Source organism: Alternaria conjuncta, assembly GCF_024043145.1.
Source record: "Alternaria conjuncta strain BMP 0040 chromosome Unknown scaffold_3, whole genome shotgun sequence".
Lineage (NCBI taxonomy): Eukaryota > Fungi > Ascomycota > Dothideomycetes > Pleosporales > Pleosporaceae > Alternaria > Alternaria conjuncta.
In genome coordinates, this window is record NW_026250092.1 from 467,412 (window position 1) to 482,063 (window position 14,652).

The 14,652-nt window shown below is 52.0% G+C and overlaps 4 protein-coding genes across 4 annotated transcripts; 2 read left to right on the top strand and 2 right to left on the bottom strand.

Annotated features, from left to right (window-relative positions):
* Nucleotides 1-1,273: 1,273 nt before the first annotated feature.
* Nucleotides 1,274-3,386, bottom strand: J4E85_002124 (uncharacterized protein; the record flags this gene model as incomplete). The annotated part of the gene is made up of 3 exons (XM_051466404.1): nt 1,274-2,048; nt 2,112-2,622; nt 2,690-3,386. 3 exons carry the CDS (start codon nt 3,384-3,386, stop codon nt 1,274-1,276), a joined length of 1,983 nt encoding a protein of 660 aa, XP_051329259.1.
* A 1,022-nt stretch (nt 3,387-4,408) lies between these two features.
* Nucleotides 4,409-6,245, bottom strand: J4E85_002125 (uncharacterized protein; the record flags this gene model as incomplete). Its single annotated transcript, XM_051466405.1, has 2 exons — nt 4,409-4,935; nt 4,988-6,245. 2 exons carry the CDS (start codon nt 6,243-6,245, stop codon nt 4,409-4,411), a joined length of 1,785 nt encoding a protein of 594 aa, XP_051329260.1.
* A 1,144-nt stretch (nt 6,246-7,389) lies between these two features.
* Nucleotides 7,390-9,657, top strand: J4E85_002126 (uncharacterized protein; the record flags this gene model as incomplete). Its single annotated transcript, XM_051466406.1, has 1 exon — nt 7,390-9,657. One exon carries the CDS (start codon nt 7,390-7,392, stop codon nt 9,655-9,657), a length of 2,268 nt encoding a protein of 755 aa, XP_051329261.1.
* A 4,225-nt stretch (nt 9,658-13,882) lies between these two features.
* Nucleotides 13,883-14,457, top strand: J4E85_002127 (uncharacterized protein; the record flags this gene model as incomplete). Its single annotated transcript, XM_051466407.1, has 4 exons — nt 13,883-13,997; nt 14,055-14,092; nt 14,159-14,216; nt 14,276-14,457. 4 exons carry the CDS (start codon nt 13,883-13,885, stop codon nt 14,455-14,457), a joined length of 393 nt encoding a protein of 130 aa, XP_051329262.1.
* Nucleotides 14,458-14,652: the final 195 nt, after the last annotated feature.

Below are 14,652 nucleotides of genomic sequence, written 5' to 3' on the forward strand. Positions count from 1 at the left end.
CTTTGCTAGTGGGTGTAGGGGCCGTTTCAACCTCTCGAGGCGAGATTGTGCTTGCAGGAGGAGGGGCGGTCTGTTTCTCAATGGGAAGTTACTGGAATGAAGACCCAATCGTCATCCTTCCTGACAATGCGCAAGGGGCCAAGTCGTGGCGTCGCGCTGTGCCGAGTCAGATCAGCGGCACAGCAGGCACAGAAGGCACAGCAGGCACAACACAAGCGAACGCGACTGGAACGGGACCCAAAGGTCGGCGACAGAAAGGTGGTGTGGAGAAGAGACCTACTACTACTGCACGTACTACCCAGATCGCAAGGGTGCAGATTCAGTCGTCAGATGACTTTGCGAAGCTGGCGGCTGCGTCAAAACCGGCCATCATCGAAGGCCTCGATATCGGCCCGTGCACAGACCTATGGACACTTGACTACCTGAAAGCAAAGCTTGGCCCCAAAAGAAACCTCGTCATCCATGAATGCACATCAGATCGTATGACGTTCAAGGACAAAAACTTCTCATACGTCAAGAAATCAGTGGCAGATTTCCTGGACGGTATCGCAGAAGGGTCTCACGAATATCTTCGTGCTGTGTCTTCAAGCCAGCCAAGCAAGCTGCCTACCAAACTCGAAGATGACTTTCCGACTATATCCGATGACTTCCGCGTACCAGACGTGTGTAATCTAGTCAAGGAAAACTACCACAGCTCGCCCCTTCGCATCTCAGGACCCGTGACCCTATGGCTACACTACGATGTTCTATCCAACATCCTGTGTCAAGTACGCGGTTCAAAAACGCTATTTCTCTACCCACCTACCGATGTTTCTCTATTAGGCTTCCCTCCCGGGGGCTCATCTTCCAATATTGATGTCCTGACGTCCAAGGACCAAAGGCTTCGGCGCACTCATCCGCACATTGCTTCACTTAAGCCTGGTGATGTCTTATTCATACCACCCATGTGGAGTCATACAGCTACGCCGGAAGATGGCGTGAGCGTGGCAGTCAATGTGTTCTGGAAGGGCTTGGAGAAAGGATACGCGGCTGGGAAAGATGTATATGGTAACAGGGACCTGCAGGCATATGAGAATGGCAGAAGAGATGTGGAGAAGATCGTAAGAGCGTTCAAAGCTCTGCCAGTCGACGTCTCCAAGTTTTATCTGGAGAGGCTGGCTGGTGAGATTCTAGAGCGGTCGGATAAGCTCGGAGAGAAGAGGAAGGAAATCGTGAAGGAGGACCAACAGTAGATAGTATATATGCTTCGACTCAAATACGACAATGTCGAAATCTAGTGCTTTTCATTCCACACCTCGTTCCATCGTCCTGCATCCAGCTCCACAGGCCCATCAAATCGGCCAAACCTTGGTGGGCCTGTGCCTGGTTCAGGCAGGCAAACCCACTCTCGTATACACCCAGGTACTTCATGCTTACTATGACTGACACACAGTAGGGCCTGATGTTCTTGCAACCCTGGAACGACAACCTCACCTTCCCATTTCACCGGTTTCAAGCCACTGTCAGAGAATACAAGCTCCATACCCTGGCCGTGACTAAGGAACAGAAGACACTTGTCGCGAACGAGGTCGTCCATGCCACTGAACGCCTCATCCAGGATAACAATATCAGGGTTTCGGATCGTGGCGCGAAGGAAGAGGAGTACACGTTGAGCGGAGAACGACACTTCACCGAACAAAGTGTCGGATGCCCACTCCAGACTCGTACTTCCGTCACCACTGAAGCCAGGTCTAAGTTCAGCTTCAAACCATCTCAAGCAAGCTTCAACTCTCTTCCTCGCTTCATCATCTAGTCTTGGCTTTGTAATTGGTGTATCCGCCCATGCACTTTCCAAAATCGTCCTCAATCTGAGTCTCTTCGGAAACAGGGCATGGACTTCCGGACTCGCATGGCCCATTCGTGACTGGATTTCGAATATGGTGATGCCTGGAACACCGGGCTCGGGCAAACGCGAGCGTTGGAAGAGTTTGACTGGAGCCGAGTAGGTCTGTGGGTGATCTGAGGTTACAAGCGAGAGAAGAGTAGTTTTACCAGAACCGTTGGCGCCGCTATATGTAGGCGTATAAGGTTAGTACATACCTCACATCCCTTTCGCCCATGAGGATACTTACAATATACCCCAGCGTTGATTCCGATGGACGTTCCAGTGCAGCCCGGATTGTGTTGACCCGTCGACGTCCTGTTGCCAATCTCCCAAGACGGAGTTCTGGCCGTAAGCTATGCGTACCCCTTGCATTTCGACGATAGCCTCGCCAATCTCGGGTACAGAATCGTCGGTATCTTGGTGGCCATCGCGACTCAATGTTGCCGCATCCGATGATCTTGTAGAGTGTTCTCTTCCAGACGGAGGTCGTCCTATTTCGCCTCTCTCTGTGTTAACGGAACTCCGCGTCGAGTCCCCAATGCTTTCAGCTTGACCGTACGTCTGTGAATGACCTAATACCTCCTCCTTCGGCCCCATCTTTTCGACCTTTCCATCCTCTCCCGCGTATACGAGATGCGTGATCCAGTCCGGAATCTCATCCTGCGGTCTCAGACTGAGAACAATGCGTGGTGCGTTGGCTTCTGCGAGCCGGTGTAAAACTTTGGAGATATGCCTTGTAACGATGGGGTCAAGTCCAACTGTTACACGGTCAGCTCGCTCCTCTCAAAGATGTGATGACAGTGCACGTGTGGAATCAAAACTCACTAAATGGTGCATCCAAACACAGCATCTCAGGCCTACTCAACAACGCTTTCGCGATTCTTGCCCGTCTACTCTGCCCATTACTCAGCATGCTGACCGGCTTGTCGATGAACCTCTCCAACTCTAGATCACGCATAACCCGTGTCATATCCTCTTCATCCACACTCTTTGCCTTTAGTTCCTCTTCTCCAGGGTTCATCGTTACAATACCGGTTAGGTATCTTTGAACAGTAAAGTCCGTATCCTCTCTCAAAGACTCATACCGTGCCGATAGATAGGCGCCACCAAAAGCTTTCCGCTCAACGTCGAAGCCCACATACTCAATGGCTCGCTCTGGGAAGCGGAGGCGTGGCCTTTCCTCGGCGATGGCTGGATTGAGGAGGTATGGGAAAGACCGCGCTGTTGGAGGGAAACAAAGTAATTGGCCGCGAAGTATTTGTAGAAATGCGGTGCGAATGTCGGATGATGGGCTCAAAATCGCCCAATGCTGATTTGGTGTCGAGAAAGAGGGTAGCGATAGCGTCAGATCCGGGAACAATGGTGGATTTGAAGGCGCATTGTCGCCCTTTGAAGAAGGATGTTGGCGATAGAATGTGCCATTGGCGATTTTGACGATAGGCGGCGAGGAATAGAGTCTACGTGAAGCGTGGAGACGTGCACATTGCGTGGCTGCAAAAAACAGCGCTTGCGTTCTGCGCATGTCGAGAGATGGGTGTCGTTGCGCTCATCTTCGTGGATATTTGGTCTGGATTGGGTGGTGTTTGCCGCAGCGGAAAAGTGTCCGTGTCCGCGACAAAGTAGGAATGACGTCGCGCGCGGTCGCTGTCTGCCGAGGTACGTGATAGCTGAGGGTCCGCATCGTTATTGCAACGGATAGAGAGTTGGCTGGGTCGTTCTCGCGCGAGCAACCTGACATGATCTCTAGTCTGCAGCCTTCGAGGCCAAAGGTCCGCCGCTTTCCATCATAACTCCTTGACGCTTGCTGACTAGATGTAGCCTCTCCAGCAGTCCTCAGCACCCTCATACGCGCACCAACAACGACGCGCCGGCCACGCGCCATCCCAGGCCCCTCAGCAGTCTACGACACAACACTCCGGCTCGCCTTTGAATCCTGCAAGACCGCGATCCCAAATCGAAGCCATGCCACCTTTCGGTCCCCCGCAAACACCAGCCACCTTCTTTACACCCGTGTACGACAGCGCAATACGGCATCCAGTCTTCTTCACCAAGAACCTGAAGAAACCGCCGTTTCCTATACCGCAAGTCGCTAGTCAGGGTTACAATCCGGTTGCGAGTGGATACGTAATGGAACAAAGGAGAGCAGAAGTGACAGGAAAGACGAAGTTATGATCTTGACGATACGAGCATCGACGGCGTTGAGGAGTATAAGCGGACCGTATTGGGTTACGTCAATTTAACGAGAAACATGCGAATACTAGAGAAATAGCACGAGCTCTGTGAAGTCAGCCTTCCGGCTGGCCGGGCACATGAGATCGACTGAGACACTCGCTGTTTTGATTGCTTTACCCATATATTGCTTGTCTCGTACTAGTAATGGATGCTACGTATTGTAGCGGGTATCTACAGTGGCGAACGCTTCACAAATGTCCCTATCTACGTCCGAATCTTTTCCTGTCCAGGCGTGACATCCATGTAAGATCCCTAAGGACCCATGTGCCTTTAATGAAATACAAGCTTCCCCCCCTTCATGTATCCGCACCTCTACAGGCTCTGCCGACCTACGAGATTGCTGGGCAACAGTGCCGTTGTGATGACGCAGCCCAACGTCACACCTCCAGCTAGGTACAGTACGCTATTGATATCTCTTCCAGCACCATCCCCCGCGTATAGATGCTGCGCAATGAGCGGGCTGACGATACCAAATAACCTGCCCCAGAAACTCGCAATACCGCAAGCTGTTCCTCGGATGGGTGCTGGGAAGGCCTCTGGTGTCCAGCCATATAGGACGGAATTGAACATGGACTGGAAGAAATATTCCATGACGTTGAAACCGATGTTCGAAGCCGCAGAATTAACACTGCTGAACAAAAAGATCGAGATGCCCATCAATGCAGACGAAACTACCATCGTCCATTTGCGACCAACCCGCGATGCGCGGTAAGACAAGGTGCCAAGAACAACGCCGAGGACTCCAGGAAGGTAGATGAAGATGTAAGAGCGGTAGGTGTAGCGGAGAGAAAGGTCGAGGGCGCCATTCTTCACAGCCAGGATTTGTGGGAGGTAAGTGCCTGCGTTGTAGGTCAACATATGTTCATCGAGCGAGAGAGGTGTGAAACTCACCAGCAACGGTAAAACCCCAGTAATCGCATATGTAAGTCAACCATACCAAAAGCGTCAACCTTGTCATCTGAAAGCTCGAGAATAGAAGCTTGAAGCGATCGCCTTCCAGTTTGAGTTTCTCAGTCCATGTAGATTTGAGCTGCTTGACACCACCTCCAAGCATAGGTCCGTGACTTCGGTCTGAGTCAAACTCGTGCTCTAGAGATACAAGATCCTCCAGAACGAGGTCGCATTTGGATCCGTTGTATTGAGCCATGGTGTGCAGTACCTCGATTGCTTCGGCATCCTTGCCACGGTATATCAGGAACTTCGGCGATTCCTGGAAGGTGAAAATGACCGATCGTAAGACGAAGACGAGTATAGTGATTCCCCCTAGCGTGAAAAGGAGATACCTCCATCCCATATTGTCCTCTCTTGAACAACACTGTTCCCCTGTAGCAACAGCACTACAGGCAGGCAACGCTCGATCTCCTTCCGAAAAGTTTGGACTGCAAGACCAGTTTGGGATGAACCCGTAGGCGAGGACGGAACAGATGACAACACCAATGGGCTGGAAGATCGATAATAGCGGAAGGAGGTAACGCTTGCTCTGTGGTGTGGCTTCCAGGGTAATTGTAGTGTCAATGGGAATGTTGCCTCCGACACCAAACCCAGTAAATGCTGTAAGAACCAAGATGGCGTTGTAAGTGCTCGGGGCGCCGATGCATGTTCCAAATACACATGCAATAAAGACTGTCAGATTGAAAGAGACCTTTCTCCCGATCAAGTCTACGAGGACTCCCCACACAAATGCACCGGCTGTGAGTCCGATGGAAAAGGCAGTGGACAACTTTCCAGTCTGATCGGCACCAAAGCCAAGTTCCTGTTGGATTGGCGATAGAACGAGACCGAAGGCTTGTGCCCACATCAAATCGATCATGTAACCGAACCCGCAAAGCGCCCAAATCGACCACTGGTACCGCCCCATTCCCATGAGATCAATCTCGCGGTTGATGAGCATGCATTTCTTCTCGTACAAAGAGATACCCTCATCTCCAATTTCCTCGGCCAAAGATCGTGAACGCTCCGGGTCGTCAGATCTATTGTGGTCAACTGGCTTCTCTTTGTCCTCGTCCAGCAACTTTCCATCTCTTGTAATATCGCCTTCGGTGGGAGTCGTGCTATCGTTTGTGGAATAATTGCGAGAAGAAGATGCGATAACCTCGCCAGCGCTCAAAAGCGCGTCGCTCTCGCCTGCCCCAGAGCTTCGACGCGACATTGTTGAACTGTTTTCTGAATACTCGAAAGATGACAGAATGTTGAGAGATCCTTCTTCGGCGCTTACCCCTCTTGTGTGTGTGCCATGGGCTTCACATAGGCGGCACCACACTCCGCCGCGGGGGCAGGCTAGGATACGTTGGGCAGTAGTTAAGCGACGCCTGATAAGCCATTTGATTGCGCCGGTGTAGCTTCGGTGTCAGAAGTGTCAAAGGAGCAGTATCCATGGCATTGCGTGCAGACGTTGAGTGCCGGGTGCTAACGCTATGGGGTGTAGACAAGGCAGATCTTGCTGTTCAACACACCTCGTCGTTAGGAAAGGTGCAACGGACACGACTGCCGCTCTGTATCAATCCCGCGGAACATTGAATTTTTCAGAGCAGAAACGTTTCACAATTTAGGCCATTCCACATAACCGGAGCATCTTCCGAAAAAGGCCGTTTCCGTCCTGGAGCAACAACAATGGTGAAGGCTTACGGTTCAGGCCGCGAAGTCGTGCGATGCGTGAAGGGATAACCCTGATAACAAATTGATGTAAGTAATCGTGAAGATACTTGCGCCTAGATTTACGGTTTCTACTTCCATGGCTCTGTTGTTCTCGCAGCCCGTTGTTGTAACATACCTAGGTCAGCTCCTATGCGGTTACGTGATTGATGCACGTTGATAGCGTGGCGAGTCGGCAGCATGGGATTTCTAAAACGCATGCTCTCGTGTGCTCCAAATTGTGTCAACAACGGCATCGCTCGAATAACGTGCAACCATAGATAGCCATGCGAGAAGATATGAGTCCCCATGACCCAGGTTGGGTGGGGATGTGCAGGCTGACGCCTCGGCTTCCCCAGTTGGGCGAAGCAATACATGCAGCAGATCGCGATCCGGAATTCGACTCGAATGGACCCAAGTCTGAACGGTGAAGGAAAGTGGGTAAAGTTGAAGGGAGGAGATCCAGCTTGGAAGCCGACGATGAGGCAGGCGCAGGTGTCTTCGTCGAGGCCGCCTCCAGCTGGAAGGGTCTCGCCCCACTTTTCAGTGCAGCCGCCAAGGCCGGCGCGGTGGATCTGTGCGCCGAGATACCGGAACTTTTTTTGCAAGGCATGTCCAGAGACCAGAACTGCATATAACGATTTTTGCCTCATCTATTTGCAATGGCTCCCCGAAGAAAGCGCCAGCGTCTCTCGCTCGATGGAGCAGAAGCCGTCACAGCAACCGCCGACGCCGAGCAACCGTCCAATTCGTCTACAGCGGCGCCCAAAGAAGCTGCGCGCCGACAACTCTTCGTTCGCGGACTTGCGCCCACCGTTACGACCGAAGACCTTACCGAATACTTCTCCGAATCGTACCCAATCAAGAACGCGCTCGTTGTTCTGGACAAGGAGACTAGGGAATCGAAAAGCTACGGTTTCGTAACATTCGCCGACGTCGAAGATGCGCAAAGAGCGAAGGAGGAGCTGAACAATACGGAGATCAAGGGCAAGAAGATCAAGGTCGACTTTGCCGAGGCGAGACAACGTGAAGGCGAAGAGAAGAGGCCGAGGGCTGGTGACAGGGCCAAGGCGGAGCGCGAGCAGCAGATCAAGGATGCGCAGACACCAAAGTTGATCATTCGCAATCTGCCATGGACCATCAAGACGCCAGACGATCTACAGAAGTTGTTCCGAAGCTATGGCAAAGTCAACTTTGTCAATCTGCCCAAGAAGCCCAATGGTGAATTGAGAGGTTTCGGTTTCGTCTCGCTGCGTGGGAAGAAGAACGCGGAGAGGGCGATACAAGAGCTGAACGGCAAGGAGGTCGATGAAAGACCCATCGCTGTGGATTGGGCTGTGGACCGGGAAACATGGCAGAGCCTGCAAAAGACTGAACAGGTGGGAGATGATGCCAAACCAGACGGAGAAGACGAAGATGAAGATATGGAAGACGCCGAGAATTCTGCTGCCAGCTCCGATGACGACGACGACGACGACGAAGCGGACGACAGCGACGACGACGAAGACGATAGCAACACCGACTACGAGGACATATCAGAGGATGAAGAAGATGGCGGAGTGGAGCTTGAACAAGAGGACAACCGACCGAAGCGTGAAGAATACACTCTCTTCGTGCGCAATGTGCCTTTCACAGTTGACGACGAACGTCTCAAAGAGCACTTCCAGCAATTCGGTGGCGTCCGATTTGCCCGTGTCGTGGTCGACCGCGAGACCGAACGACCAAAAGGCACAGGATTTGTCTCATTCTTTGCAGAAGAAGACATGATCAACTGCCTTAAAGGCGTCCCGCGTGTCAAGCTACAAAAGAAGAACCTCGACAAGAAGGACGGCTCCACCATCACTGTCACACACTCTGTGCTCGAAGACGAAGACGCCGACCCAACAGGCAAATACACCATCGACGGTCGCATCCTACAAATCTCACGCGCAGTTGACAAGAATGAAGCTACGCGTCTGACAGCGGAAGGCGCTGCTTCGCGCTTTAGTCGAGACAAAGACAAGCGTCGCCTCTACCTTCTCTCCGAAGGAACTATTGCCTCCAACTCGCCACTCTACCAGAAGCTCTCGCCCTCTGAGATCAAGATGCGCGAAGAGAGCGCAACAATGCGCCGTAAGCAAATCCAGGAGAACCCATCGCTACATTTATCTCTCACTCGTCTCTCCATACGCAACATTCCTCGCAGCATCACATCCAAGGACCTGAAGCAGCTTGCTCGTAGCGCCGTCGTTGGTTTTGCTGCCGATGTCAAGGAGGGTAAGCGACAAAAGCTCAATAAAGAGGAAGTCATTCGTGGCGGTCAAGAAATGCTCGTCGCAGAGAAGATGCGTAAGAAGAAGGGCAAGGGTATTGTCAAGCAAGCCAAGGTTGTCTTTGAGACGCCCGCTGGTAGCAAAGTTTCTGAGGACACTGGTGCTGGAAGAAGCAGAGGATATGGTTTCATCGAGTACTACACACACCGAAATGCGCTCATGGGTCTTCGATGGCTCAATGGCCACGCCGTGGACTACAAGATCAAGTCTGGCCCCACGCCAAAGAGCAAGAAGGCCGCTCAAGAAGCACTCGCAGACAAGCGGAAACGTCTCATTGTCGAGTTTGCCATCGAAAACGCCAATGTTGTCAACAGGCGCTCAGACCGCGAGGAGAAGGCCAAAGAGCCACCGAAGTCGAAGGCTGATGGCGAGGCTGACAGCGATGATGCCGAGCCGGGTGCGACCAAAGGCACGAAGCGCAAGCGTGATTCTAGCGCTGCGGGTCAGAAGGCGGGCAAGGGTAAGGACAGCGGCAAGGGAAAGCAGGGTACGGGTGCTGCGGAAGCTGGCGCGGATGCCGGTGCAGTAAAGGGCAAAGACGGAAAGCTGGCGCAGCGGACAAGAATCATCGCGAAAAAGAGACAAGCGCGGAAGGCGAGAAAGGCTGGTAAAGCGTGATCGTACTAAACCTCCTTGTTGGCATTAGCGACGGCGTCGATGTTAATGGAAAAGTAATTGTTGTTCCAAGTTCTCTATGAATGTATTCTCTACCGCCCGCCTCCGCGATATTCCCGAACTCTTCGTGATACTGAACATGACGAACAGCCAAGGTGTCCACCTTCAACCCGCCATCTTTCCCCTAGCACAGTCTGAACGGTGAGTTCCCCTTCACTTCACAAAGCGTACCCGCTTTTGCTTGCCGCAGTCTTGTCTCTTCCCGCGGAGCCGCTGCTTCGACAGCTCGATTCGAACTCTCCGGTTTTGTCTCAAATCATGTTGGCGTAGCCCATCTAGGCCGTCTCGGTGCAGGTCTTACAGGGAAGATTATCGGTACGACTGAGGTGGGCCCAAGAACAGAAGAGGCGTGACCCGGACTCGAGACGATGTATGTCGTGATAGACGATGATATACCCTGGTGACGCATAGCACAGTATTGTTGGATGTTATATTGCTCCATTCGTACTTAACTTTTACGTACATAGCGGACTCAAACGACGCATTTCAGCGAAAAGACCGTGCCGGCAGTGGACGGAATGAACCGAGCGTGTCTGACTGACTGAAGCTTTTTGCCCTCGGCAGAGTGCGCCGAAATTGGAACATCGGGGTTTCACTTCTCGTGTGGACCTTAAAATGCGGTGTCAGTGTCGACGTCGAAGAGATGACGAGACGACGAATCGACGGGGAGCTTGCATGTACTGACTCCACTATAATACCCGGAAGGTGCGCCCAGGCGGGTTCACCCGCCCGCAGTAAAAGCTCCGTAGGTGCACCACGGCTCGTAAACACTGTACACGCACAGGGGCGTGGTGATGTTGCTTCAATGCTCTCTTCGAGTCAGTAAACTCGAACAAAGTTGATCGCACTGCTCAGTCTGAACGTGTAATCGCGCGGTGAGATACGATCGATCGCGATCGATCCTGTGTATCGAGGATACTCGATCGTCGCTTCCAGTCAGCTGTGTCTCGTCTTGTAGTTCATCATGAGTAGTGTGCATCGTCAAAGGACAAACACGTAACAACGCTTCTTTACACCATAATTGTCTCCACTACCAGCATGAAAACTAACTCACTAGTACATTAGGTCATTGTACATATCCAATACGAGTAGAGAACGCGGTCACCTCGAGATCGAGCCGTCAGCACAGTCCCCTGAACCTGTTTCCCTTGGCTTCAGCTCAGACCGGCTTTGGAGAACCAGTCATTGGAGTTAACCACTCATCTTGAGTAAGCGCTCAACCCTTTAGAGGTACCCCCAAATTCATTCATACCATGGTCTCATGTCGGGTTACTCCATGTGTACCATATGGCATGCTGAGTTCGCTTGTCTATACTATTTCGAGTGCGTGAGGGGCCCGGCATCGCCTGCTTTCTGGCCACAGCCAAGTCACCGAAAGGTTGTGCGTACTGCATCACTGCATCCGCGAACTCTTCACGGGTAGCACAAGCTCTTCCCACGCGAAGAGCCTTGTTGATGTTATATGCTATAGTTTGTATACAGCTGTTACACCTGCATGCATCGGCCCGCAAGATAGAAGTAAGAATACCCCGGTGTGATGTTCTATGCCGGTTGGAATACCGGTTCCGCGCGAGACGTGTTGTGCTGTCGGCATGCCATATTTCCTCGAACGGAGGCTTCTTCATCTGCCAGGTCATCCTTGAATTTCGCACAAACATATTCTTCAGTAACAGTCGATGCATCGCTCTACTAATGCGGTGTCCATGATACCGCTCGATTGACAAGTGCGAGCAAAAAGGAGTTACGCCGTTGTCCGGGTGATACGAAACGTCCACTCGACGATCGTGCCGCTCACTCGTGTCCAGATGTGCCCATGCCTTGGATTTCCAAAGTTGTAACAGCCAGTGTGTTTCGACGATGTGGGGGTACAACGGGGAAGCGGCTAGTGATTGCGAAGCGGGCGGGGAAAGAAGCGTGCTTACAGCGGATAGGGAAAATTTGAGATCGTGTGAACGAGGGTTCAACATGGTCTTCGCCGCAGTATGACTGCACTGTATAGGGAAGTTGACTCCCGCATCCGCGTGCAGTTTCCGTAAACTACAGCATGCAGCAACGAGCCAAATCCAGTTATCTGTATTGGCTGGCGGGCGATATCTGTGTATGAAGATCCGTCCTACCCATGCGAGGCCTGCATGCAGCTGTAGCAGGACTGCTTGCTCGATTCGAGTACTGACTGTTAGTCGGTGAAGTGGATACAGCGAGGTTGTGCTGAATCGTTCATGGTTCGCTTCACACATTCCAACCAATTGGTAATTTGACTGAGAGAGTAAGTGGACGTCCGCAAGCGCTGATACCTCAAGATTTATCCTGCATGTCAAGGCAGGTCCGTATTGGCTTGGGAGACGTTTCCTGTGGTGGAGACGACCGTGCATGGAGCTGCAGTTGACCTTTGCTGGACCTCCATTAGGACGGTACATATTGTTGTCTCTCGGACAGATCTCGAGCAGAATATTGGGGTTGGAAGCATGCGATATTCTTGAGAGAAAGGATTGAGATAGACTGGCCTTCGCTTCTAGCTTGGACCAGATTACGGCAAACTAGCGGGAGATATTGTCAATGCTGATGGCGAATGTTGAGTCAGTCTTTTACCGGGTTCTAGGACCAAGTTCCGGGCTCGTGGAACAGATGCATGAACAGGGTCTACTGCAAATGCAGTTTACATCTATGCAGCCCAGGATAGTTATACAAACTGACGCGAGCTCATGTAACTGCAGCACGACACCCATACCTCTTTGTTACGTATGAGAAGTGTGCATGCTTCTTCCACGCTAATGCAATGTAACAAAGGACTTGTGACGACAAAACTGTATGTGCGCACCGAGCGGAAACCTTTGACAAGGCCTCCAGTGTGGCGAGCAATCTATCGGCTTGAGAGGGCTTGCGCTTTTGTGTGTGACTTCACCGCGACAGGGTATCGTTCTAGTCCATGAGATTACTCAAAGGAAATGGCGGCTAAGGGGCCGTAGGCAAAAGCGTATGGCGACCGCGGTGACGTGGGTTGGTGGCGTATAAAGATTCGTGATATTCTCCTTGGAAGTGCAACCCCCAGATTTCCCCAGATTTTTTCCACGGTCTTCTGGAATTCCGTACACCAAAAGCTTGTTCAAGATCCAGCTGAAATCTGTGTCCACAATCGCCGATTTTGAGTACGAGACAGACACGCACACGTGCTTTGGATGTAAGTTCGCCAGGTTCCACCACGGCCAGCGAGCTGACAATGGCCGTAGTTCCCGAACACAGGATCGGACAGATAGTCATACCATCAGCGCCTGCGAGATGTGCTTCTACGAAAAGATCCAGTTTCCGTGTGGCCATGACGAGTATCGACTCATGCAGCACTGCCATTTCGCACGCAACGATCCCGGCCACCAATGTTTTGGCGCTTGGAACGTTAGAAGAACATGGGATCAACGGGAAACAAACTGCACCAACTGTGTCAGACAGAGCCAGTACGATCCGGCAGTGCATACGTCCCAGTCAGCGTACACCGTCGCCAGCGGAAGATAATTGGTTCTATCGATGCAATGCTAGCAATAGCCACCACCTGGTTTCGACCAATGGCCTTCTGTCGGCTCGAGAAAGCAGGTGCGCCTCTACAAGATAGTGAAGAGTCGGATCGGATATCGAAGGGAGGCTTTCATCATACTTGTCGGGGTTTCGTGATTGTTTGCACGCCTGGGCGGTTGCTCGATTGCTTTTGCGGCGAATCCTAACGCTTGTAATGTCCTGAGTGGAAAGTTTGGGCGCCATCTTCTGTGGCTACGATCTTCACTGTACACTATTAGTATTGTACCTACATATCACCAAATATATGGTAACAGGCATATGGCCTCGTATGAACGGCGAGTGTCTCCAATGGGCAATTGAGACATGGTGCTCGTAATTACTGACGGCTCTCCCGAGAGGCGCATTGATGCCGGTATCGAACCTGCGAATATCATCTTCACGTGTGTAGTGCCTGATCACGGCACGCGTGGCGTCACAGAGTGGTCGGTCGTGGCGTGTGCAATGAGGAAGTTCGTGACGACCTCGGGAAATGACATGAGGCTCGTGCGACTAACCTAGCGCGGTATGGGCGTGGAGCCCCACCTGCCACCAGAGACAGGCCAGCATCGTGACTTCCCATCCGACATTCTGCATCATTTACACCGATATTTAGACCTCCACCATGTCAGACTCTACAGAGCAGCCGAAGAAGGAGAAGTTTGCGCCAAAGCAACCCGTCGCACTGAACCCCCCGAAGGATGATGTCATTGAGCGCGATTACCTTGCAAAGTGTGATGGTACGGCTTCACAACGACTGGCTGGCGTTTCAGTGGCCAGGCACTGACCATCAGCAGGCACAAACGAGGGTTTACCCACTCTTGTCGCAATCAAGGTAACTATAGCTACTTTTCTTCAGCGGTGTTCTCGTGCAAGCGCAGAAGAAGTTGACCATCATCAGGGTGACGTGTTCGACGTGAGCGGCAAGGAGACGTACGCACCTGGGAAGGGCTATCACGGTTTGTCGCCTGAGATGCAGCATCAAGTCGTACCATAAACGACTAACCTATCGTCCTAGTGTTTGCGGGGAAAGAGCCCAACCGTGCCCTCGGCCTGTCTTCTCTCAAGCCTGAAGACTGCATATCGGACTACTCCGGACTTTCCGATAAGGAAAAACAGGTTCTTAATGATTGGCATACATTCTTTAGCAAGCGTTACAACATAGTCGGACGGTTACCTTCTGATGGCGCCAACCTCTAGACGGTCCATGTCTCCAATCGTCGACTAGTACACGCCCTACTATCGGCCCGTGTAATGTAGCAGTTCAAAGCAACTAGGTTCTACCGAGTCAACTGAAAGGCGCTTTGAGTGTCACATGCACTGCACTGAAAATGTGGAGAAGCGAATGGATAAGACCACAAAGCCCAGAAGCAGACCGAATTCATCACATTCAGT